The sequence below is a fragment of the Lepidochelys kempii genome, chromosome 5 (genome assembly GCF_965140265.1).
Source record: "Lepidochelys kempii isolate rLepKem1 chromosome 5, rLepKem1.hap2, whole genome shotgun sequence".
Taxonomy (NCBI): Eukaryota; Metazoa; Chordata; order Testudines; family Cheloniidae; genus Lepidochelys; species Lepidochelys kempii.
In genome coordinates this window covers 129,273,461-129,299,856 of record NC_133260.1, presented here as the reverse complement: position 1 = coordinate 129,299,856, position 26,396 = coordinate 129,273,461, and the positions used below count along the sequence as shown (strand labels likewise).

The 26,396-nt window shown below is 45.4% G+C and overlaps 1 protein-coding gene across 16 annotated transcripts in view; it reads right to left on the bottom strand.

Annotated features, from left to right (window-relative positions):
* The window catches only part of LOC140911854 (S-adenosylmethionine synthase-like), a 57,970-nt gene that overhangs the window by 18,969 nt on the left and 12,605 nt on the right, over positions 1–26,396 (bottom strand). For 15 of the 16 annotated variants that reach the window (XM_073345834.1, XM_073345832.1, XM_073345827.1 and 12 more), the window contains 4 exons: positions 10,669–10,746; positions 5,777–5,899; positions 4,722–4,834; positions 3,911–4,054 (listed from right to left, as the gene is read on the bottom strand). In XM_073345834.1, the coding sequence (XP_073201935.1) occupies positions 3,911–4,054; positions 4,722–4,834; positions 5,777–5,899; positions 10,669–10,746 (458 nt within the window). The remainder of the gene's footprint in view (positions 1–3,910; positions 4,055–4,721; positions 4,835–5,776; positions 5,900–10,668; positions 10,747–26,396) is intronic. The other variant, XM_073345838.1, reaches the window with a different exon arrangement.

Sequence of the window (26,396 nt, the reverse complement as noted above, 5' to 3'; positions counted from 1 at the left end):
CCTTCTTCGCCTGTTTTTGTCCTTATCTCATCACCACTTGTAATTTCCCTTATTTTGTTGCTCATATTCGCAGTCATACTCCTCTGCCTGGGCTACTTACTGAAGGCAATGCATGCGCTGATCGCGTGTTACGTGGTCAGGTAAATTCCCTTTTTTCTGACCCCATTGAAAGCCATGCCTTTTTTCATCAGTCTGCCTCTGTTTTGGCCCGGCAGTTTCACATTCCTGCTGATCATGCACGTTCTATTGTTCGTTCCTGCCCCCACTGTGCCGCTGCTGCCCCTACCTTTTTTTATGCTGTTAACCCTAGAGGTACCGCAGCAAATCAGCTGTGGCAAATGGATGTCACTCATGTGCCACAATTCTGCCCCTATTCATTTTTACATGTTTCCATTGATACCTATTCAGGATTCCTCTGGGCGACCCCACAGCGTGGGGAAGCCACTCCCAAAGTTATTCACCATTTGCTAGCCTGTTTTGCTGTTATGGGTCACCCGAGCCAGATAAAAACAGATAATGCCCCAGCCTATTGCTCCACAGCCCTCTCCATCTTTTGTGCCCAATGGGACGTCTGTCTCAAACACGGGATCCCTTATAATTCCACAGGCCAAGCTATTGTTGAACGTGCAAATTGCACGCTAAAAACCTTGCTCGACAAACAATTAAAACAAGGGGAGCTGCGTCTCCGAACCTTAGGAGACATTCAGCAGCAATTGCATATCCTTTTGTTCACTTTAAATAATTTAATGCTGAATGCAGATCAGCAGACCCCCGCGGATCGGCATTTTCACAAATCCGAGGTACTGGAAAGACCGCGTGTCTATTACCATCAGCTGCCCGATCCGCAATGGCTGGGCCCAGTGCCTTTAATTACTTGGGGTCGGGGATATGCTGCTGTGTCTCTCCCTGCAGGACCGTTGTGGGTTCCGGCCCGGTGTGTGCGACCGGCACTGAAACAGCATGGCGTGGCACCAGGGGCTGTCAAACCCCATACCGGAGTTTCAGCTGACCTTGGAGGAGAACGCGGTGCCTCCCGGGTCGACAACAGCAGGACGGAAACGGAGGAGGCGTAGCATCCCAAGCCAGCCCGTGACATGGGGAGCAGTAAAAGCATTGGTCGCCGCGGCTCAACGAAGACTGGCAGCAAACCAACAGCCAGAGACTTCTGAGACTTTGTGGCAATTCTCGCCCAAATTACTGCTAATTCTGTATTGATTGTATGCCTTTTGTGCCTGCTATTTCCTGTAGGGGTTGGCTCGGGAGCGCTTTCTCCGTTATGGGCCCGAATGATATATAACCTATGGGAAATATTGGCTTCAATAGCAAATGTTACCCACTTTTGTTTATTTGATTTTGTAGCAGCTGAAGAATTGTTAGGTACGTGCCTTATTCCAGTATGTCATCACCCTGAGGAAATTGGGAATAAAATGATGCTCGCTGCTTACGCAAACCTCTTTTCCCAGTACTCTAGCATGGCTAATTGGGGCCCTGCCCATTACACTTTACCTTTTTAAGCTTATTTTTTGCTGTTGCTGTGTGCAATGTATTTCCTTTTTGTTAAGGCTTTGTCAAGAACCGCCCTGGCAGGCTCCACGAGTTATGACCTCGTCTGTCCGGGAGTTAATTGGCTTGCAAAAGCAAACTGATGGCTACCATGAGATGGCCGAGCACAAATAAACAAAAAAGGAGGGGATGTAGGATTCATACAAGGTTTATGCGCTTGGCAACATTCAGGGCACACCCGGAGTGTTGTGCTGGACCTGTGCACACACAGCTCCTTTCAAGGGCATCAACCTTGGAATCTCACCCAGATGATATGAACTGTGGGAAGCCTCCCAGGACTGGGCTCAAGGCCCGAGAGCAAGGAATGCGGTAGATAGAAATTGGTAAATAAGAATGTTAAACAAAGCCAGTGTATTCCTTTTATCTGTTGGAGAATGTAATGCGCGGGGGGAGAGAAAGAATAAAGGGGAAGGTGGAAAGCTGACAGGCAGAAGCCTGTTAGCAGACCAGCCGTTTGCTTGCTAAAAGCTGTGTTCTGTCTTGTCATTGAACCGCCACAACCACAGATTTGATAAAACACAAAGAAGGTACCAATGTGAGATTTCTAAATATAGCGAAGGCACGCAATCCAATTTAATAATCTGAAGCGTCGTCCAAGATCTGAGAGGGACAAGGTGTGGAGAATGCTTTCAGAAGTCTTAAAAGAGCAACACTCCGATGCAGAAACTACAGAACCCAAACCACCAAAAAAGAAAATCAACCTTCTGCTGGTGGCATCTGACTCAGATGATGAAAGTGAACATGCATCGGTCTACACTGCTTTGGATCATTATCGAGCAGAACCCATCATCAACATTGACGCATGTCCTCTGGAATGGTGGTTGAAGATGAAGGGTCATATGAATCTTTAGTGCATCTGGCAAGTAAATATCTTGCAATGCTGGCTACAACAGTGCCATGAGAATGCCTATTCTCACTTTCAAGTGACATTGTAAACAAGAAGCAGGCAGCATTATCTCCTGCAAATGTAAACAAACTAGTTTGTCTGAGTGACTGGCTGAACAAGCAGTAGGAATGAGTGGACTTGTAGGCTCTAAAGTTTTACACACTGTTTTATTTTTGAATGCAGGTTTTTTTGTACATAATTCTACATTTGTAAGTTCAATTCTCATGATAAAGAGACTGCATTACACTGCTTATATAAGGTGAATTGAAAAAATACTATTACTTTTGTTTTTTACAGCACAAATATTTGTTATAAAAAATATAAAGTGAGCGCTGTACACTTTGTATCCTGTGTTGTAGTTGAAATCAATATATTTGAAAATGTAGAAAAGATCCAAAAATATTTAAATAAATGGTATTCTATTATTGTTTAACAGTGTGATTATTTGCACAATTAATCACAATTAATTTTTTTAATCGCTTGACAGCCCGAAATAAGACATTAGTGAAACCCTGACCTAAGTCATGTGATTGCTCAGAAAATAAAGACCAGTCTCTTACCAAAATTCCTTTGTCATTTATTACCTGTATCCTTCCTTTACCTGCTGTTTGTATGTATATGAGTGCCTACATGCCAACACTTTCTCATAACATGAAAGAAACCTCCCAAAACAGTTTTTGGATTGATTCAAGTGCTAAAAAGGTCATGGAACCATATGATTTTCTTAGCACTTGACAAAAATACATCCCCAGTAATATCCCAAAGTGCAGTAGTACAATGCAACTTAACTCACCACCACTGAACCAGTGAAGTTAAACATAAACCGCCCTCTCCTCCAACAATTCCCCACATTTCCAATTCCCACTCCTCATTCAGTTCTCCTCTGCCTTCTGAGAACATATGTACATTAACTGTCTTACTAGGGAGAAAATGTAACTCTAACCATTCAGTCAGCAAACCCACTCATGACAGTACTGAAGGCTAAGGAGATGATTAACCAGATATGCAGCCTGTTACTTCTAGGTCATTGCTTCAAATGTAGCCTGTGGCAGCACTGACTAAAAGATCTGGGGGCCTGAGAGAAGTGAGTGGGTTGTCCCAGTCCAGTTGCCTCACAAAATGTGTCCACATCACAAAAAGCACCATCCTAGCTGGTACCAACTGATCATGTTAGTGTCCAGGGAGACAGATATGTTCCTCTCACTCCTTGTGTTGGTCCCAAGAGTCATGACTGAGGCACTGACAGGACAGCGTGGACCAGGCCATAAGTGCAGTGGATATGAAAATGCCATCTCCTGGCCTGTCTAATCTACTCCATTCAAGCACATAGAATTCATGCCACTGCCACACCAGCTGTCCCTTCATTTCTTGAAGAACATGAATCGGGTCTAAATTCAATCGTGCAAGTTAAAGGGCCCAGCCCTTTTCAAATCTGATTTATAATCCATGTTATTTACTAACCTGTGTTTTCCCATCTGGTCTAACCCAGGGCCATGTTCCATTCCTCTCCAGGGCTTTTATCTTTGCATTAAGTTTGTGTGCAAGTAGGATTGTTAGAGGCATGCATTCCTCAGTTTCATCAGTGGCATAATCAAACATCAATCCCTGCATTGAGGCAATAGAAAATAAAACATAATTCCAAGGCACTTATTTCCATTTTCTGTTCATGGGAAGAGGCATCTGTGACATGAAGTCTGGGTGTAGTGTCACTTGCTTCTTTACACATACACCAGTCTTGAAATCAAACAGCCGACCAGTGTAATCCCTTCTTCGAAGAATCTCAGATCAACAGCATTGCCTGGTTCCCAAGAAATAATTCCATCTCATCAATAACCCACTCTAATCAGAGACCAAAACAAAGAGCTAACTGCTGTTGCTTGCACAGCTCCACCCGCCCTCCTCAAAACTACCTGTACACACAACCATCCATAACCCAAAACACCATAGCATGTCTTTTTAAGAACTTGAAAGACTAACACAGTGCCACCTGATGACATCTGCCATAACAAAAAGTTTAGTTGTAGCTTTAGCCTTTAGAGCCGTTGGATATGTGCAGGCAGCACTTATTGAAACCAATGCGTGCCAGGTTTTCTTGGCCTTGTTATTAATCATGTACACAATATTTAGTTCAAACCCACATGCTTTAATTGTCTACAATGTATTCTGCATAGTCTTTTTTTTTTTAAACAAAGGATATGCTCCAATGCAAATTAACTGAGTTTGCAATGTATATTGGACTGGGCTTTAACTGCTTAAAATAAAGACACTTTACCTGGTCCCCAGCTCCAATGTCATCTTCACTCTTGCCATGGGAGACAGCATGTTTGATTTCTTTACACTGTTGTTCTAGAGCTACCAGCACTGTACAAGTCTTATAGTCTAATCCTGGTGAAGAGAAGTGGAAGTGAATGATACCACAATATTCTTCTTTTGTTTGTTTTCAGAAATAAGTCAGCTATAAAAGCTTTACTTCACGGATAGTTCAAAAAAGGTTGGCTGAAGATTTGAGGTATTTGGGTTACAAAGTGTAGGAATTAATCTTATGCCAGAAGCTTGGCTTCGTCTCCCTCCAGTGGGTAGGCCATGTATAAACATTTGCACATTACAGTCCCCAAGCTATTCTGGGCTTTTAGGCAAATTAGCAGAAGCTCATGCTTTTTATGAGGTGTCAGATTCTATCCCATAGGTCACGCAATCAGAGACATTGTCCATATTCTGTTATTGGTGGACAAATGCCAATGCCTAAAGTCATTTAATTAGGAAAGTTTGAAGAGTGTGGTGAAAGGAAGCAGGGCTTTTTTTCATTGTCTCCTGTAAAGGGCACTTGATGAAACTAGACAGAAGTATATTTGAGATGAATACAGGGAAATGCTGACGTAGAATAGTCATGTAGGGGAGTCACTGCTGCAGGAACCCACTGTAGCAACTACATTAGTAGGAATACTGAAGAATTCCCTTGTGTATGAACTTCAAGTCTCAAAGTTTACTCAAACCTAAATACAAGGAAGACCAGTCCTTCTGTTTTTATAATAGGCCATCTGGCTGCAGACAAGTCATATACCATGCCTAACCATCCTGTCATTTATGCATGCTCCAATTCCACTACTTCAGTGGGAATGGTGGGGGTTCAGCACTTCTAACAGTCAATTTCTGAGTGACATGTTGACTCAAGGCCACATCCAATACACATCCATATTTATATTATCTTTTTTCCTCCTGCAGGATCAGAGTCATCCATGATGTTATTTCACTGAGGACTGTTACAGAGTAATTTGACAGCACGTAATCAGAACTGACTATGAACCAGGAAGCAAGTACATAACTCACCTTTTGAAGAGTCATCATAGCCTATCCTCTTAAGGGTCTCTCGCACAATTTGCTGGTAATCCACTACAGCTTTGGAAGTGATCTCTCCACAGAGCAAGATTATCCCTGTTTTGGACACACATTCTGTAAAGAGTTGAAATAATACTACAGTAAAATGAAAGTTCTCGCTATGTGTATAGGCTTTTGAAAGAGTATTTGGTCCTAGAAGCAACTGTGTAGTACAGTTTGAGGCTGATTGGACAGAACATGTTGTGGAATTGCTTCAGTAAATAAGTCTTAAGCTTGGCCTAATTTTTAAACATGTCTTGCTACCAATCACAGACTCTTGTCCTTTGCAACAGTGTGGGATGGATCCTCCTGTCTACTCCAGTTGCTTTATACTGTTCTGGACACCTGAGATTCCCTTAGTGAAACTGAATCCCCTGGTGGTGCAAAGCAACTCCTCCTGGCCCTGGACATGGTGAGAGTTCTCAGTAAACAGCGAGCATCATCAGAATGGCTCTGTACTCCACCAAGTGCCAGTTGCCATGACGTCTGGCTGTCCAGCTGACCAAGGAGGCAATTTATAGCACTTTGAAGTGTGACCCTGTGATCCTGTAACTATTCCCTTCCAATTGCCTGTTGCTCCCACTTGATGCCTCTTATCTTGGTTTAGACAGTAAACTTTGGGGGCAGGAATAGTCTTAGGCCCAGATTTCTAATAGTATTTAGCTATTGCTATGCAGAATGTTGCAACGCCTAGACACTTAGGAGCCAAAATGCCATTGACAGTCTATGGGAATTAGGCTCCCAAGTGTTTAAATCCCTTTTGAAAAGAGGATTTAGGGTCCTAAATAAGTTAGATATTGTAGCGCTGATTGCAGCAACACCTAAATACCTTTAAAAATCTGGACCTTAGTGTCTACAGTGCCAAGCCCAGCAAGCTCAGATTTTAAGTAAGACCCCCTCCCTCCCCTCCCCCGGTGCTACTACAGTACAGTCTCTCAATTTACAGTACATACAACAAAGTGGCTGTCCTGAGCTGCACGTACCTTTGTCTAAAGTTAAAACACAATCAAATGAAAGCCAGCAGCTGCTCCTCGCCCTCAAAACAAAAAACCAACCAACCAAAATCATTGAGCCCAAACAATACCTCTGCCCACAGACCATTAGTGATTGTTGGGTGTGGGGCTGGACACCACCTATGCTAAATCCAAGGGCGGGTCACAACCTGCTATCATAAATGTCTGAAGCACCATTGTACTCACACCCTTTGCACTACTGCAATAATATGTGTACAAAATAAGCCTTGTGAGGTATCATATGAAAGCTAGTATGCTGCTGATTATTAATATCATTGCAAAATGCATCTGTTAATGTTATATGTGAAATTATGAATTCCCTCAGTATGATATAACTAGAACATGTTTACAGCCAGCAGCCTAGCCCAGGTGATAAACAAGTCTGTCCTCGACAAAGGAATGTGGGTTTACCTTAATTTCCATATTATCAATACACAGAGCCATCAAGCTAAACCAATGGGGTTTATTCTGATCCTGAACTGGAGAGACAGAGAATTAACATGGCTCCTGGACCCCAGAGAGACACAGGAGACTGAATCCCCAGGAGGCCTTTCTGAGACATCAGTTCAGAGATAAGGAACAGAGAGAGATTCCATCTTTATCCTTTACCTTAGAAGACAAAGAAACCACATGATTTGATCTCTGTGATGAGTCCTGGCCAGCAAAAGCTGGAAAGCCAACTGTGGATGAGAGAAACTGCCTTGAACAAAGACTGTATCTTGCTAGATTAAGTTTTAGACTTTTAGATTCATATTTTCACTTTTATTTGCTTGTAACCAGCTCTACCTTTATCTTGTTTATTTGGTATCACTTAATCAATGCTGTTTTGTTAATAAATTTGCTTTGCTTTCATTATAAATCATCAGTGCTGTGTAAGTTCAGTAAAGTGTGTGCTTCTAGGAAGCTAGCAAGTTGGAGTGTTTTACTGTCTCTGTAAAGGCAGCAAACACTTTCTCTATGAGGGCCTCTGCAGTAGGACAATTTTGGGGTGAATTCAGGGCTGGAAAGATACTATGGTCAGTCTGCAAGGAGTAATCAGGTTGGGCAAAACCAGGGTGAAGCTGTGATGGGATCCCTGGGGTACAACCTGAAACTGTGGGAGTGCTGTGCCCTTAACTCTCCAGCCTGGGCTGTCTCTTTCAATGCTTTGTTAGTGACAAGCAGCAAACCTCTCCAGGTGCTGTGGTCACTTAGCTAAAAGCATGCAGGGAAATGCCCAGCTAAATTACATGAGTGCTATCTCTAAGCCACACATGAACCATACGTAGAGAAACACCAGCAAATCCCCCAAGCCTTGCACCCCAGAAATGTACAGTTTTACACTGCTCAAGACCTTCTCTTGAACAATGAAGGTTCATTAATTTATTTGCCGCTTTTTCAAATAATAGTGGACAAGCACCAGCCTCTGTAATCGGAACAGATTCCCCATGAACTTTAGACAAACTCACTGGTAAAGATAAAACATTAAAATAAGCTTATTAACTACAGAAAGACAGATTTTAAGTGAGTATAAGTGGTAGGCGTAAACGTCAAAGACAGTTACCTAAGAAATAAAAAGTAAAAGCACAGTCTAAATCTGAAGCTCTATTAGACTAAGGAAGATTTGAATCAAACAGCTTTTCCCAACCCACTGAATGTCACAAGTAGGTTACATATCTTAATACACCAGCTGAATTTCCTTCTCAGCCTGGGACCAATCTCCTCAGTTTGAAGTCTTTGTTTTCCCATCATTATTGTTGCCTTCAGTGTAGGTGGGGGAGAAGAGAAGTAGTCTCATGATGCCACTGTTCCTTATTTTATACTCTCAATTCCTGTCCAGGAAAAATATTGGCCCAGACATGTCCTGATGGGCCTTGCTGAGTCAGAGTTGAGCAATCCCGTGGTGCCTGTGCAACTGTCTCTTACAGAATTGTAAATCTCTTCTTTACAATTCCCCTGCTGGTCAATGACTCGTGATGGTCACATAATGCCTGTTTGGGTGTGGGTCACCTCCTTTGTTGCCACTGGAGAACTAGCAGTGGGCGACTCCCAGACAAAAGGCAGATAGTTACCAAACCCCTTAGAGGCCTGGATGAATCCCAAAACATCAGAGGTTTTGCACAGTGTATCAGAGGTGTTGTCTACACAGATGTTTCACACTCTCAACGAGAGTCTTGTGAACTTCAGTGTCAGACAGTATCTCTTGGATTCTCTGGGAAGCCTTAGCTGTCTAGAGGTTTATAGATTAGCAGCACACTCCAGTGATTCTCATCTCTGATTTCTGATTAAATGGATGCCCTAAAATGATTTTTATTCAAGTGAGCTTTTGCTGCACTTGAACCCAGAAAAAATGCTGTATACAGAGGTAAAATCAACTCCCAACTGAGTACTCTGCTGTTTGTACCACTGCATTAGCCCCTCTTGTCACAGCATCACACTCAGAGCTCCTGTTGAGTTGCTTGTCCACTATGACCCCTGCATTCTTTTCAAAGTCACTGAGGTCCGGGATACAGTCCCCCTTCTATAGGTATGGCCTGCATTCCTTCTTCCTCAATATATATCCTGGCATTTGTCTGTATTAAAACAAATTATGTTTGAGTGGGCCCAGTTTACCAAGTGATCCAGATCACTCTATATGACTACCATGGCCTCCTCATTATTTACCACTTGGTCACTCTTTGTGTTACCTACAAATTTTATCAGCAGTGATTTTATACTTATTTCTAGATCACTGATTTGAAGTTTGAATAGCCTCAGGTCTAGAACAGATGCAGAACCCCACAAGAAACACCCCCATTTACAGACTCCTCTTTGACAACTACTTTGAGATCTGTCAGTTAGCCACTTTTTAATCCATATAATGTATGCTCTATTGATACTGTATAATGCTAACATTGAATCAGAATATTATGGATCACTAAGTCAAATGTCTGATCAAAAAAACCCCACTACATTTATTACATCCACAAAGTTACTTTATCAACCAAACTTTTAATCTCAAAGAATAAAACCGGGTTTGTTTGACAAGACTTATTTTCCTTAAAATCACATTGACTAGCAACTAATTATACTGCTATCCTTTAATTCTTCACTGATTCCTGTATCAGGTTTTCCATTATCTTCCCCAGGATTGATGTTAGGGTAATCGGCCTGGGACACCTTGGAACATCCTGCTTGCCCTTTTTGAATACTGGCACATTAGTATTCTTCCAGTCTTCTGGAATTTCCTTGGTATTCCAATATTTATTAAAAATTAACATCATCAAGCCAGGGATCTCCTAATCCAAATCTTTTAGGACTTGTAGGTGCCAGTTATCTCGGCCTGATGATTTAAAAATATTTATCCCTAGCAGATGTTGTCTAATGTCATCCTCAGTTACTAATAGACTGGAAAATACTTCATCATCCTCATGTGATACAAGTATATCATCATGGTTCTTTCCAAAAACAGAACAGAAATATTTATTGAACACGTCTACCTTTCCCCCAAACCTGATATACTTCAACTCTTTATTGTCCTTAGTCCCGCCAGCACTGGATTTTTCTCTGGTGTCTTTAGCTTCCTTTATCAAATTTCTACACTTCTGAACTTCTATTTTATATCCAGTGCTATTTCCCCTTTCTCCATTTGGTATATATTCCTTTCCCCACCCCACCCCCAAACTACTGCTTTCACTTTACACTGAACCAGTTTGGGCTTTTAGCCAAAGTTGTCTTCTTTCTTGATTGTGGACTCGTGGCTTTTTGGCCATCTATTAAACAAATCATTGAATGCAAAGCTATACAAATGCAGAGAATTATTTATTTTACTTTTTTAAATTTATTTTTTCTTAATCAGAAAAGAGTACTTACCACAAGCAACCTTAGCATCTGGATCAACTCTGATATGAGCATCAATGACAGCATCGCTGATCTGATCACACTTTTTATCTAGACAAAAAGTAATATATTATTTAGTTGTTACCTGTAATAAATATTTTTAAAACATAATACAAACATGATCTCCAGAAGTATGCCATGTACTAAGAGCATCAGGTAGGCACCATAAAGAAGGAGATGCATAAACAGAATTTCCTTCCCAATGGAAATGAGAGTTCTAGTTTTTAAGTACCTGCCTAGATGCAAGTTTGGCACTAAATATACAGAAATGGATCTATGCCTTTACTTTCTCCTCCCGCTCCAGTCCACAACAGCAGAAACATCCCTGCTATCTCCCAGTACCCCAGGCCCCACAAGTTATAATGAGTCACCAGGAGGGGAAATAGCCTTGTCTAAAATGGTCTGAAAACTTAGTTTCAGGGAAAAACTCCACAATCACTGAAAAAGGTATTGAATCAAATGGTAGCTAAGCTTTGGGACAAGGACTATATTTTACTTTGTACAGTGCCTCGTACTCTAGGATACCCAATGCTGACTGGAGATTAACTTCTAGGCATTATCACTGTACATATAACCTGGACAAAAAGGTGAGCTGTAACTAGATCAGAACTAGAAGAAAACATTAAAGAAAAATACTACACTAGATTGTTTATAAATATGTAATTTCTTAGAGCAGTGCATTGAGCATATGGAAGGACAGATTAGATCCAAAAATCTGTAGTTTGTGTCAGTAGAGACCTGATCCAATTAAGTTTGTTGAAAATTTTATTTTCAAACTTCCATTTAATGTGAAAAACAATTCCTCTCTTTTCAGAGCTCCTCTAAGGCAAGCAAATGTGGAATTTGTAGAGAAGATAAACAGACTGTGATGTGACTGTAACCAGGTGTTGAGGTATGCAGCGCTTAATATTCATAAGATAAAATTCTTTTCTTCCTGTCTTCATCTGCAAACAGGGCAGGAATTTAAGGAAATTAATTTCAACCAGAGGGTTTACGTGCTCCTAATATTTGGAGCAAAGCTAACAATTATGCACAGCAACGGTATTTTTTTCTGTAATAATAAAGCAGTGACTTAAGATTCAGAGGGTGAGCGCAACCTGCACCAAGGACTTAAAGTCAGGAGGCATTTGGACAGAGTACTATGCAAACAAAGAAGTATGTATTTATGCTGAAAAATCTCAACTTGACGTTTTAATGTTAACTTCTGGCTTTACTTTAATTACTAGAAACATAGGGCCAGATTTTTAAAGGTTTTTAGGTGCCTAAACATGAAGATAGATGAGCAGTGGGGTTTCTCTAAAGCATCTAGGCACCCAAAGTCTATTGATGCTTCTGAAAAATACCATTAGGAACCTATCTGCATCTTTAAGCATCTAAATATCTTTAAAAATCTGGGCCTTTACTCACCACTACTCCCACACTCAAGTTCAAATTAAGAACAGACCAAAACAAAAAGGAAGAGCACGAAGAATTTGTGAGCCACATAAATATAGTGAAGCTTTGGTGTATAATTTTTATGTCCACACTCACAGGCTTGTTATGTTGGTGCATATGAAGTACAAGTACATTTCAGTTCAGTGAACAATAGTTCTGTGGTTGAGTGTTCACATTCTGTAGCTGCAACAGGAAAGTGAATTTCAGTGCTAGTGTATTTTGATCTTTTCGTATTTGCTTTCCATGAATGATCTTGTCCTAACGCCTTAACAATGCAAATACTCATGAAAATCAAGTAAGTGTGACTGACTATTGATCAAAGGCTAATTATTTTCCTTTGCTAGTCAGTTGTAAAACTTACAATTTGCTATTTTCTACAAGGAAGTGCACTGGCATGGACTTCTGCACCTGTTCAGAGTCTTATTCAGACTCCATGCTAGTGTACTTACTTGTAGGATCAGAACCTTTGTCAGTTACATAAGTCAATCAGCCAGGGTGAGCTGGCGGACAAGAGATAATTGCTAAGAAGTTAATAAAGATATGACCAAATTTGAAAATGTTGTTATCTGACATCAATATGTGAAGGTGAAATTCACTCAATGAATTATTTGCCTCTAATCTGAAGAGATGAAAGAATGTTTTCTAGCTAGCAGTAGACTTTGTTCTTTCAGTATATTAGGTATCCTAAAATGCATTCTACATTGCTATGGAATGAAACAAGACAGACAGCAACACCAAAAACTCTGGGGGCCTCATGTTCCCCTCTCTTTATGCAGGAGGAGAGGAGCCAAGAGAGAAAGTAGACTGTAGGGAGCAGTGATCCACCCAGACCAGACCTACACCGTCCCGGACCGCAGTATCTTTGATAACCTATTTCTGGTTCGTGACCTTTTGGAACTCGGGAGTAGAGACGGTCTGTCGTTCGCCCTCCTGTCCCTAGATCAGGAGAAGGCGTTCGACAGGGTGGACCATGGGTACCTCCTGAACACTCTGCAAACGTTTGGCTTCGGACCCCAGTTTGTGGGTTTTCTCTGGGTGCTGTACGCCTCCACAGAGTGTCTGGTTAAGCTCAACTGGACCCTGACTGAACCGGTCAGCTTCGGGTGAGGAGTATGGCAGGGGTGCCCCCTCTCGGGCCAGCTGTACGCTCTGGTGATCAAGCCCTTCCTCTGCCTCCTCTGCAGGAGGTTGACAGGGTTGATGCTGTGGGAGCCGGAGCTGCGGCTGGTCCTGTCGACGTACGCCGATGACGTGCTCCTCGTGGTCCAGGACTCGGGCAACTTGGAGTGGGTGGAGGCTTGCCAGGCTATCTATTCGGCAGCCTCTTCTGCCCGGGTCAACTGGGTCAAGAGCTCTGGCTTGGCAGTAGGAGACGGGCGGCGGGCGAGCTCCCTCCCACCCGCGCTTCAGACCATCCGGTGGAGCACAGGTCCGCTGCTCTACCTCGGCGTTTACCTTTCTGCCACACATCCCTCTCCACCGGAGAACTGGGAAAATTTAGAGAGCGGGGTGATAGAGCGGCTCTGGAAATGGACGGGACTAGTCCGATGTCTCTCCCTCCGTGGGAGAGCGCTGGTGCTTAATCAGCTAGTCCTGTCCAAGCTCTGGTACCGGCTCAACACCCTGGTCCCGGCCCCGGGTTCCCTGACCAACCTCCAGACATCGATTCTGGGGTTCTTTTGGTCAGGAATGCACTGGGCCCCTGTAGGGGTTCTTCATCTACCCCTGAAGGAAAGAGGACAGGGTCTGAAGTGTCTGCACACTCAGGTCTGCGTCTTCCGCCTCCAGGCCCTACAGAGGCTCCTCTATAGTGCAGGCAGTTCAGCGTGGAGCATACTGGCGCACGCCATCCTGCGCCACATCCGAGGGCTCCGATATGACCAGCAGCTCTTTTATCTCCATCCGGGAGGTCTTCCGCAAGAACTCTCCGGGCTACCGGTCTTCTACCAGGACCTCCTCCGGACTTGGAAACTGTTTTTAACGATCAGGTCCGTGGCAGCCACCGAGGGGGTAGATCTCCTTGCGGAGCCCCTGCTACACGACACCCAACTCCATGTGCAGGTGGCGGAGTCCCACTCGGTGCGCCAGAGCTTGATCCTGGCAGAAGTCACAAGAGTTGGAGACCTCCTGGACTACGACCAGGGAGACTGGCTGGATCCTCTGACGCTCGCCCGGTGCAAGGGGCTCTCCAGACCTCATACCCCCCGGCGCATACTTCAGGAGGTGAAGGCCACTTTGCCGCCCGCTGCTCAAGCTTACCTCGATCGGGTCCTGCTCGAGGGCACGCCCCGCCCACCCTCTACCCCAGGCCTGCCGGACCTTTTAATTGGACCCCTGCCCCGTAGACCCAATCGACCCCCTCACCACTTTACGGCAAGCCGGCTGCATGAACTGCAGCCAGTACGCTTCCAAAACGCGCCAAGGAAACATTTACACGCCCTCACCCTAGTGTCCCACCCCGACACAAAGTGGCGAGACCTTCTGTCACCTTTGGAGAGTGAGCAGCCCCAGTGGGCCAGCCTATATTCCACCTTGGTTCCGAGGCCCGTCGGGGACATCAGTTGGCGGCTCCTTCACAGAGCTGTGAGCACGGGCACATACTTGGCGTGGTTCAACCCCATCCCAGATACCTGTCCCTTTTGCGGTGTGAGGGAAACCCTGGCGCACGTATATTTGGAGTGCGCCAGGCTGCAGCCCCTGTTCCAGCTCCTCACAAATCTTTTATTACATTTTAGGTTGCATTTTTCCCCTCACCTTTTTATTTATGCACTCCCCATCCGTGGCCTCACAAAGTGGCGGGATCTCCTAGTTAACCTCCTCCTGGCCCTGGCTAAAACGGCCATCTATAAAACCAGAAAGAGGAGGTTGGCCAATGGAGTTTCCTGTGACTGTGGGGCCGTTTTCCGATCCTTGGTCCGTTCATGTATCCGGGCAGAGTTCCTCTGGGCGGCATCCACCAACTCCCTTGATGCTTTTGAGGAGCGGTGGGCGCTGTCCGAGGCTATCTGCTTGGTGTCCCCGTCCAGCTCCCTTTGTTTTGACCCTTTGATTGGGGGAGAGAGTAAGGGACCCCAGCCCCAGCCAATGCTGCTGCAGACACTACCACCTTACAGGGGTCCTTTCACACGTGGGTGCACATGCCCCTCCCCCCCCGGGTTGTCCACCCCACAGCCTGCCCCATTTTAGAGGACAGAGACGGGCTAGATGGCTACAGGAGAGTAATTTTTTTTTGAAGCAAAAGAGAGTGCCTAGCTGTGAAATGGGCCATGGAAACACTACATTATTACCTTCTGGGATGACGGTTTACTCTTGTGACCGACCATGCCCCCCTCCAGTGGATGCTTTCCTCTAAAATGGGCACAAATGATATAAAGTGAAACATTTGGAGATTGTAAAGAGGCAGCATGCAGATTTTTTTGTCATGTAAGCATGAGGGGAAAATAGACTTTTCTCTTTGATCAGTATAGTGTCCAAACACTGTATTTTGCTTTAATGATGAATTTTATAGAACAATATTCTGTATTTGGGAGGGGGAAAAAAACCTTTTAAAATTATAAACACTTTTATTCTTTTTCTAATAACCTACAGATGGTAAGTGATGCCCCTTACCAATATTGTATTTGAGTCACTGGCAGAGTGAGAAATGAGATAATTAAAAGGTCACAATATACTAGGTCATTCTGGGGTCACTGGGAAAGACAACTGGCTGAGTATCAGCAATCCCTCAACAATGGGACTGTGACAAAGTGGGGATTTTCCCTTGTTATGTTGTATGTGAGCCTTACTGTTGAGCCTATGTGAGTTTTATGAATACTGTGTGTGCCTCAGTTTCCCTGTGTGCTGCACCAATGCCTAGGCGATGGGATAAGGGTGTGTGGCTGAGACCCTGTAACCTGAGACCCAGGAGGAGGATGCGACCAGGTGACACTTTGCCTGGGAAGCAAAACAAAGACCAGGAGAAGGAGCAGCGGGGGGTATCTAAGGTCAGGTCAATGGAAGCTGAGCAGTCTGCTTGAGGGGGACTGGAACGGGGAGTCCTGGGTGTCTGGCCCGGGATTCCTCCAACATGGACTTGGCTGAAAGTTACTGATTTCTGGGCTAACAAGTTCTGTTCTACGCTGTGTTCCTGTCGACTAATAAACCTTCCGTTTTATGCTGGTTGAGAGTCACTGCTGACTGTGGAGTTGGGGTGCAGAGCCCTCTGGCTTTCCCAGGAGCCCCGCCCGGGTGGACTCACTGCGGGAAGCGCACAGTGTGGAAGGGGATGATGAATGCTCTGAGGTCAGACCCAGGAAGTTTGAAGCTGTGTAAGCTTCTTGCCCTGGTGACAGTATGCTCAGAGAGAGGAGGCTCCCCCAGAGTCCTGACTGGCTTCATACAGAGCAGTTCCAGAGCATCGGACCTATGACTCTGACAGGGACTAAAAGCAGTGCCCTGCCTCAGAGGTTCTTAAACTTGTTGATGCTTAGGCCACATCTGAAAAGGTGTCTGGTAGACCATCTCCCCTCCCATTCTGACCATGCAGACCGAGACCACCATCTTCCTTCCTACTTGCAATCCTACAATACCCCTATAGCAATTTCAGCAATTGTTTATACAGACAAATACTATTTGGAAAGCATAGCATTAAAGATAATTAAGGTGACTGAAGAAGCTCAGTCCTCTTTGAAACGGTGACTGTACTTTGGCTAATTTCATTACGTGTATTGCAGTAACACATGCAGGCCCCAACCAGGGATGAAGGCCCCATTATGCTAGGTGCTTTGCACATGGAATAAGAGTGAGTCCCTGCCCCAAAGAGCTTAGAGATAAGATTTTCAGGAATTACTAGTGACTTTTGATGCCCCAATTTTTGGGTGCTCTGCCTGAGACACTTTAAAGGGACCTGTTTTAGACAGCAGGTGCTCACTCTCTGAAACACAAGCCTGTAAGGTGTCTCAAGTAGAGCACCTACAAATGGAGTCACCAAAAATTACTCTGAAAATCTTGGTCTATTGTTGGAGCTATCAGGGGGTGGTACACACAAACAAGGAAGGACAAACAGTGAACTGACTGCTCCTTAAAATACTAAACCATTGCAGCACACCAGTTGCCTAGCTATTGTCAAGTGTTTCATATACATCACTGCAGAGCTGACCTGAGGAATTTTCACCTTTTCACTCCCATCAGTTCTGTCTCAGGCTAGGTCGTCATTACAGAATTAACTCTGGTTATCTACACTTCAGTTAACTCCTTAAATTAACCTAGCTCAGGGAGGGCAGAACAACACTTGAGCTGCACAGAGTGATAGGATTAGCAGCTCACTAGTTGTGCTAACTCAAGCTGTTGCTTGTACCTGGGGTCAAGCCAATTCTGGGCAGCAGTGACCATGAGATGGTCGAGTTCAGGATCCTGACACAAGGAAGAAAGGAGAGCAGCAGAATACGGACCCTGCACTTCAGAAAAGCAGACTTTGACTCCCTCAGGAAACTGATGGGCAGGATCCCCTGGGAGGCTAATATGAGAAGGAAAGCAGTCCAGGAGAGCTGGCTGTATTTTAAAGAAGCCTATTGAGGGTGCAGGAACAAACCATCCCGATGTACAGAAAGAATAGCAAGTATGGCAGGTGACCAGCTTGGCTTAACATAGACATCTTCGGTGAGCTTAAACACAAAAAGGAAGCTTATAGGAAGAGGAAACTTGGACAGATGACTAGGGAGGCGTATAAAATTATTGCTCAAGCATGCAGGGGTGTAATCAGGAAGGCCAAAACACAATTGGAGTTGCAGCTAGCAAGAGATGTGAAGGGTAACAAGAAGGGTTTCTACAGGTATGTTAGCAACAATAAGGTCAGGGAAAGTGTGGGACCTTTATTAAATGGGGGAGGCAATCTAGTGACAGATGATGTGAAAAAAGCTGAAGTATTCAATGCTTTTGTTGCCTCAATCTTCACAGACAAGGTCAGTTTCCAGACTGCTGCACTGGGAAGCACAGTATGGGGAGCAGGTATGCAGCACTCAGTGGTGAAAGAACAGGTTAAGGACTATATAGAAAAACTGGACATGCACAAGTCCATAAGGCTGGATGGAATGCATCCGAGGGTGCTGAGGGAGTTGGCTGACGTGATTGCAGAGCCATTGGCCATTATCTTTGAAAACTCATGGTGACTGGGGGAGGTCCCCAGACGATTGGAAAAAGGCAAATATAGTGCCCATCTTTAAAAAAGGGAAGAACCAGGGAACTACACACCAGTCAGCCTCACCTCAGTCCCTGGAAAAGTCATGGAGCAGGTCCTCAAGGAAACCATTTTGAAGCACTTGGAGGAGAGGAAGGTGATCAGGAACAGTAACATGGATTCACCAAGGGCAAGTCATGCCTGACCAACCTGATTGCCTTCTATGATAAGATAACCGGCTCTGTGGATACGGGGAAAGCGGTGGACATGATATAGCTTGATTTTAGCAAAGCTTTAGATATGGTCTCCACAGTATTCTTGCCAGCAAGTTAAAGAAGTATGAACTGGATGAATGGACTATAAGGTGGATAGAAAGCTGGCTAGATTGTCGGGCTCAACGGCTAGTGATCAGCAGCTCGATGTCTAGTTTGCAGTCAGTATCAAGCGGAGTGCCCCAGGGGTGGGTCCTGGGCCCGGTTTTGTTCAACATCTTCATTAATGATCTTGATGATGGAATGGATTGCACCCTCAGCAAGTTTGCAGATGAAACTAAGCTGGAGGGAGAGGCAGATACGCAAGAGGGTAGGGATAGGGTCCAGGGGGACCCAGACAAATTGGAGGATTGGGCCAAAAGAAATCTGATGAGGTTCAACAAGGACAAGTGCAGAGTCCTGCACCTAGGATGGAAGAATCCCATGCACTGCTACAGGCTGGGGACCAACTGACTAAGCAGCAGTTCTGCAGAAAAGGACCTGGGGATTACAGTGGACGAGAAGCTAGATATGAATCATAGAATCATAGAATATCAGGGTTGGAAGGAACCTCAAGAGGTCATCTAGTCCAGCCCCCTGCTCAAAGCAGGACCAATCCCCAACTAAATCATCCTGGCCAGGGCTTTGTCAAGCCTGATCTTAAAAACCTCAAAGGAAGGAGATTCCACCACCTCCCTAGATAACGCATTCCAGTGCTTCACCACCCTCCCAGTGAAAAAGTTTTTCCTAATATCCAACCTAAACCTCCCCCACTGCAACTTGACACCACTACTCCTCGTTCTGTCATCTGCTACCACTGAGAACAGTGTGCCCTTGTTGCCAAGAAGGCTAACGGCATATTGGGCTTCATTAGTAGAAGCATTTCCAGCAAATCGAGGGAAGTGATTATTCCCCTCTCTTTGGCACTGGTGAGGCCACATAGAATCATAGAATCATAGAATATCAGAGTTGGAAGGGACCTCAGGAGGTCATCTAGTCCAACCCCCTGCTCAAAGCAGGACCAATCCCCAATTAAATCATCCCAGCCAGGGCTTTTTCATGCCTGACCTTAAAAACTTCTAAGGAAGGAGATTCCACCACCTCCCTAGGTAACGCATTCCAGTGTTTCACCACCCTCCTAGTGAAAAAGTTTTTCCTAATATCCAACCTAAATCTCCCCCACTGCAACTTGAGACCATTACTCCTTGTCCTGTCATCCGCTACCACTGAGAATAGTCTAGATCCATCCTCTTTGGAACCAACTTTCAGGTAGTTGAAAGCAGCTATCAAATCCCCCCTCATTCTTCTCTTCTGCAGACTAAACAATCCCAGTTCCCTCAGCCTCTCCTCATAAGTCATGTGTTCCAGTCCCCTAATCATTTTTGTTGCCCTCCGCTGGACTCTTCCCAATTTTTCCACATCCTTCTTGTACTGTGGGGCCCAAAACGGGACACAGTACTCCAGATGAGGCCTCACCAATGTCGAATAGAGGGGAACGATCACGTCCCTCAATCTGCTGGCTATGCCCCTACTTATACATCCCAAAATGCCATTGGCCTTCTTGGCAACAAGGGCACACTGTTGACTCATATCCAGCTTCTTGTCCACTGTAACATCTAGGTCCTTTTCTGCAGAATTGCTGCCGAGCCATTCGGTCCCTAGTCTGTAGCGGTGCATTGGATTCTTCCGTCCTAAGTGCAGGACTCTGCACTTGTCCTTGTTGAACCTCATCAGATTTCTTTTGGCCCAATCCTCCAATTTGTCTAGGCCCCTGTATCCTATTCCTACCCTTCAACGTATCTACCACTCCTCCCAGTTTAGTGTCATCTGCAAACTTGCTGAGGGTGCAATCCACACCATCCTCCAGATCATTTATGAAGATATTGAACAAAACCGGCCCCAGGACTTACCCTTGGGGCACTCCTCTTGATACTGGCTGCCAACTAGACATGGAGCCATTGATCACTACCCATTGAGTCTGACAATCTAGCCAACTTTCTACCCACCTTATAGTGCATTCATCCAGCCCATACTTCTTTAACTTGCTGACATGAATACTGTGGGAGACAGTGTCAAAAGCTTTGCTAAAGTCAAGGAACAACACGTCCACTGCTTTCCCTTCATCCACAGAACCAGTTATCTCGTCATAGAAGGCAATTAGATTAGTCAGGCATGACTTGCCCTTGGTGAATCTATGCTGACTGTTCCTGATCACTTTCCTCTCCTCTAAGTGCTTCAGAATTGATTCCTTGAGGACCTGCTCTATGATTTTTCCAGGGACTGAGGTGAGGCTGACTGGCTTGTAGTTCCCAGGATCCTCCTTCTTCCTTTTTTTAAAGATGGGCACTACATTAGCCTTTTTCCAGTCGTCCGGGACTTCCCCCAATCCCCATGAGTTTTCAAAGATAATGGACAATGGCTCCGCAATCACATCCGCCAACTCCTTTAGCACTCTCAGATGCAGCGCATCCAGCCCCATGGACTTGTGCTCATCCAGCTTTTCTAAATAGTCCCGAACCACTTCTTTCTCCACAGAGGGCTGGTCACGTCCTCCCCATGCTGTGCTGCCCAGTGCTGTAGTCTGGGAGCTGACCTTGTTCATGAAGACAGAGGCAAAAAAAGTATTGAGTACATTCGCTTTTTCCACATCCTCTGTCACTAGGTTGCCTCCCTCATTCAGTAAGGGGCCCACACTTTCCTTGACTTTCTTCTTGTTGCCAACATACCTGAAGAAACCCTTCTTGTTACTCTTGACATCTCTTGCTAGCTGCAACTTCAGGTGTGATTTGGCCTTCCTGATTTCACTCCTGCATGCCCAAGCAATATTTTTATACTCATCCCTGGTCATTTGTCCAATCTTCCACTTCTTGTAAGCTTCTTTTTTGTGTTTAAGATCAGCAAGGATTTCACTGTTAAGCCAAGCTGGTCGCCTGCCATATTTACTATTCTTTCTACACATCAGGATGGTTTCTCCCTGTAACCTTAATAAGGATTCTTTAAAATAAAGCCAGCTCTCCTGGACTCCTTTCCCCCTCATGTTATTCTCCCAGGGGATCTTGTCCATCAGTTCCCTGAGGGAGTCAAAGTCTGCTTTTCTGAAGTCCAGGGTCTGTATTCTGCTGCTTTCCTTTCCTCCTTGTGTCAGGATCCTGAACTCGACCATCTCATGGTCACTGCCTTCCAGGTTCCCATCCACTTTTGCTTCCCCTACTAATTCTTCACATCTGGAGTACTGCATCCAGTTTTGGGCCTACCACTACAGAAAGAATGTGAACAAATTGGAGAGAGTCAAGTGGAGGGCAACGAAAAGTATTAGGGGGCTGGGGCACATGACTTATGAGGAGAGGCTGAGGGAACTGAGCTTATTTAGTTTGTAGAAGAGAAGAGTGAGGGGGGATTTGATAGCAGCCTTCAACTACCTGAAGCGGGGTTCCAAAGAGGATGGAGCTAGGCTGTTCTAAGTGGTGGCAAAAGACAGAACAAGGAGCAATGGCCTCAAGTTGCAGTGGGGGAGGTCTACATTGGTTATTAGGAAAAACTATTTCAGCAGGAGGGCAGTGAAGCACTGGAATGGGTTCCCTAGGGAGGTGGTGGAATCTCCATCCTTAGAGGTTTTTAAGACCCAGCTTGACAAGGCCCTGGCTGGGATGACTTAGTTGGGGTTGGTCCTGCTTTGAGCAGCGGGTTGGACTAGATGACCTCCTGAGGTTTCTTCCAACTCTAATCTTCTATGAGTCCATGTTAAAGTACCACCACACTCAACAATTCAGTGCAGAGAAACACTGCAGTGAAAACAAGCCTTCTGTTAGAAGCCACAGCCATATGAGCAATCAGCTCTTCAGAGACCGCCAGCAATTGCAAGTAGTGCACAGGCCACTGGTATCAGTTTGGCAATGTCTGCTTGCCCTATCTAATTTGCTGAAGAGAAAAAGCTTTCAGTGCCCTGTGCTGAAGGAATCCAGTGCTCAGACATTTGGGCAATATTTGTAGAGCAGTGATTGCTCAAAAGGGTATGTGATCTAGAGCAATAAAAGGACTTTAAACCAACATCAATGAATTTTATTGAGCCTTTCTGAAAATTATTAACTCATTTAATTTATTGCTTTACTGTATTTTTAAAAGATTCATTATTGCAAAGTACCAGTAAGAGAGGGAAGGCAATGATGCAAACTAAAAATACCCAGGCACTGTTTTGTGAAAAGTTAGTTCCTTTGTGGTTTACTTTTATCTCTTACTAAGTATGAACTGATACATTGGTGTTCCTCCACACAGAATTCAGAGACATCACTGGAAGTTTTGTGTGTGAAAGGAATAGAGGATTGCTAGTCTGAGAAGTTGAAATATTTGAGAGGGTACAGAAAACCCACAAAAACTATTTGAGGACTGGAGAGACAATCTCAGCTGACCCACTCCTGCTGACTTGGGCTCACGCTAAAGGGTTGTTTAATTGTGGTGTAGACATTCGGGCTTGAGGGGCAGCCCAAGCTCTAGGACACTCCCCCCTTGCGGGGTCCTATTGGCGGGAGTCCAGCCCAAGTCCAAATGTCTACACCGCAATGAAATAGCCCCTTAGCCCGAGCCCCAGGAGCCTGAGTCAGCTGGTGAGGGCCAGCCATAGGTTTTTAATTGCACTGTAGACATACCCTTAAAGAGACCAATCTGTTTAGCTTACCATAAAAACTAAATTGACTTAATTACAGGGTATAAGTATCTTCACAGGGAGAAAATTTCAGGTATTAAAAGGCTCTAATCTAGTGGAAAAAGGTATAATGAAAACCAGTAGCTGGAAGCTGAAGCCAGACAAATTCAGATCAGAATTTAGACACAAATTTTTAACAGTCAGGGTATTTAACCATTGGAACAACCAACCAATGGAAATGGTGTTTCTTCATTTCTCAAGGTCTTCAAATCAAGACAGGAAGTCTTTCTGGAAGATATGATCTAGTCAAACACAAGTTATTGCAGTCAGTACAGGGGTAACTGGGTGAAAATTAATGGCCTGTGATATATAGGAGATAAGACTAGATGAGCTAATAGTCCCTTCTGGCCTTAAACTCTGTGAATCTGAAGTATTTCTTCGTCCCCAAGAAAGTAAGATCTTAGTCCCAATTCAGCAAACAGAGGCCTGGTCTACACTACGGGATTAGGTCGAATTTACCTGCGTTAGGTCGATTTTAAAATGAATGCGTCCACACAACCAACCCCATTCCATCGACTTAAAGGGCTCTTAAAATTGACTTCTGTACTCCTCCCCGGCAAGGGGAGTAGCACTAAAATCGACCTTGCTGGGTCGAATTTGGAGCAGTGTGGACGCAAATCGACGGTACTGGCCTCCAGGAGCTATCCCAGAGTGCTCCATTGTGACGGCTCTGGACAGCACTTTGAACTCCGATGCACTAGCCAGGTACACAGGAAAAGCCCTGGGAGCTTTTGAATTTCATTTCCTGTTTGGTCAGCGTGGTGAACTTAGCAGCACAGGTGACCATGCAGTCACCCCAGAATCGCAAACGAGCTCCAGTACGGACCAAACGGGAGACACTGGATCTGATTGCTGTATGGGGAGAAGCATCTGTGCAGGCAGAACTCCGATCAAAAAGAAGAAATGCAAATATACTTGCCAAAATTTCACAGGGCATGTTGGAGAGAGGCTACAACAGGGACACACAGCAGTGCCGCATGAAAGTTAAGGAGCTGAGGCAAGCCTACCAAAAGACAAAGGAGGCAAACAGTCGCTCTGGGTCAGAGCCCCATACATGCTGCTTTTATGATCAGCTGCATGGCATTCTAGGAGGGGACCCTACCACTACCCCACCACTGTCCGTGAACACCTGCAAGGTCTCATGCAACAGGGAGGAGGATTTTGTGGATGAGGAGGAGGAGGAGAATGCGCAGCAGGCAAGCGGTGAATCCGTTCTCCCCGGCAGCCCCCACAGGACCTTTTCATCACCCTGGAGCCAATACTCTCCGAAGGCGGGATCCCCTGACCCTCTAGTGAGTGCACATTTGTAACTACAGTAAAGGGTTTAAAAACAATAGCGTTTAATGTTTGATTTTCCCTGAAGAATTGGGATGCATTCGCGGCCAGTACAGCTACTGGAAAAGTCTGTTCACATGTCTGGGGATGGAGCGGGAATCCTCCAGGGACATCTCCATGAAGTTCTCCTGGAGGTACTCTGAAAGTAGTCTGGAATCTTTGCAGCACAAAGCATGGCAGTGAATGGTCCTGGGTTTTGGTCGCATTTAAGCAACATTTGGTCTATATCAGGGATCTCAAACTCAAATCATCATGAGGGCCACATGAGGACTAGTACATTGGCCTGACAGCCACATCACTGACACCCCCCACCCCACTGCCCCTGGCCCCGCCCCACTCCACCCCTTCCATGAGGCCCTGCCCCTGCCTCACCTCGTCCCACCCTTTCCCCTCCCCCATTCCAACCCCTTCCCCAAAGTCCCCACCCCAACTCTGCCCCCTCCCTACCCCTATTCCAACCCCTTCCCCAAATCCCTGTCCCTGCCCCGCCTCTTCTCCACCTCCTCCCCTGAGCACGCAGCTCCCCACTCCTCCCCCTCCCTCCTGGAAAGCCCTAAGCGCCGCCAAACAGATGTTTGGCGGCAGGAAGCGCCTGGAGGTATGCAGAGGAGCGGGGACGCGGTGCACTGGGGGTGGGGGCAGCAGGTGAGGGGAGCTTAGTGGGCCACAGGAAATAACTCCGGGGGGCACCGGGGAGGGGCCACAGGGAACTTGGCAGGCCACAGCAAATAACTCCACAGGCCTCATGCGGCCTGCGTGTTTGAGACCCCTGGTCTATATCTTTCTGTGTTAGCTTCAGGAGAGCGATATCATTCATGGTCACCTAGTAGAAATAGGGGAATTTTTGTAAGGGAACAGTAAAAGGACCCCGTTCATGCTGGGCTGTTTGCGCTTGGCTAAAAGGAATAATCCCGGAGAATAGCCATGCGGTGGGAGGTGTGTGCTGCACATCCCCCCGAAAACCGCAGCCCCTCCTTTTAAATGTGAAACCCAAACCATTGCTTGCTATGGGAACGGATGGTGCTGCAGTTTGAAAGCACTTCCACATGTTATGCGTAAGAAGCCAACTCCACATACCCTTTGCCTTACCATGGCTGCATGGAAACCGAATTCTGTTGCCCAGCCGTGCGTGATGTGTCACCATACCAGCAGGCGCTCAATGTAAAAGGCAAAATGCAACCTTGTACCTAAAGCACATGTGCTGTCTGCTCTGAATTGCTTGATTCACTGTGAAAGAGTCTCCCTTCTGTTCTCAGAAATGTATCATCTTAAATTTTACTCTCCTTTTTTGTCTCCCCCCAGGTGCAAATGTTTCTAGGCTCCCCCTATCATCTCTGTCCCTGAGGTTATCGCAGATTAGAAGGTGAAAAAAACCTCACTCACGATTACATATTTTCAGAGCTCATACAGTCCTCCCGCACTGAAAGGGCATAGCTGAATGCATGGAGGCATTCAGTGTTAGAGGCTAGGAAAGCATTAAGTGAATGCGAAGAGCAGAGGCAGGAGGTAATGCTAAGGCTAATGGGGGAGCAAACGGACATGATGAAGCATCTGGTGCAGCTGCAGGAAAGCCAACAAGAGCACAGACCCCCGCTGCATCCATTGTACAACCATCTGCCCTCCTCTCCAAGTTCCATATCCTCCTCACCCAGATGCCCAAGAACATGGTGGGGAGGCTCCAGGCACCCAACCACTCCATTCCAGGGAATGGCCCAAGCAACAGAAGGCTGTCATTCAAACAGTTTTGATTTGTAGAGTGGCTACAATAAGCAATGTGGCCTTGTCCTTCCCTCCTCCCCCACCTCACCCCACTTGGGCTACCTTGTTA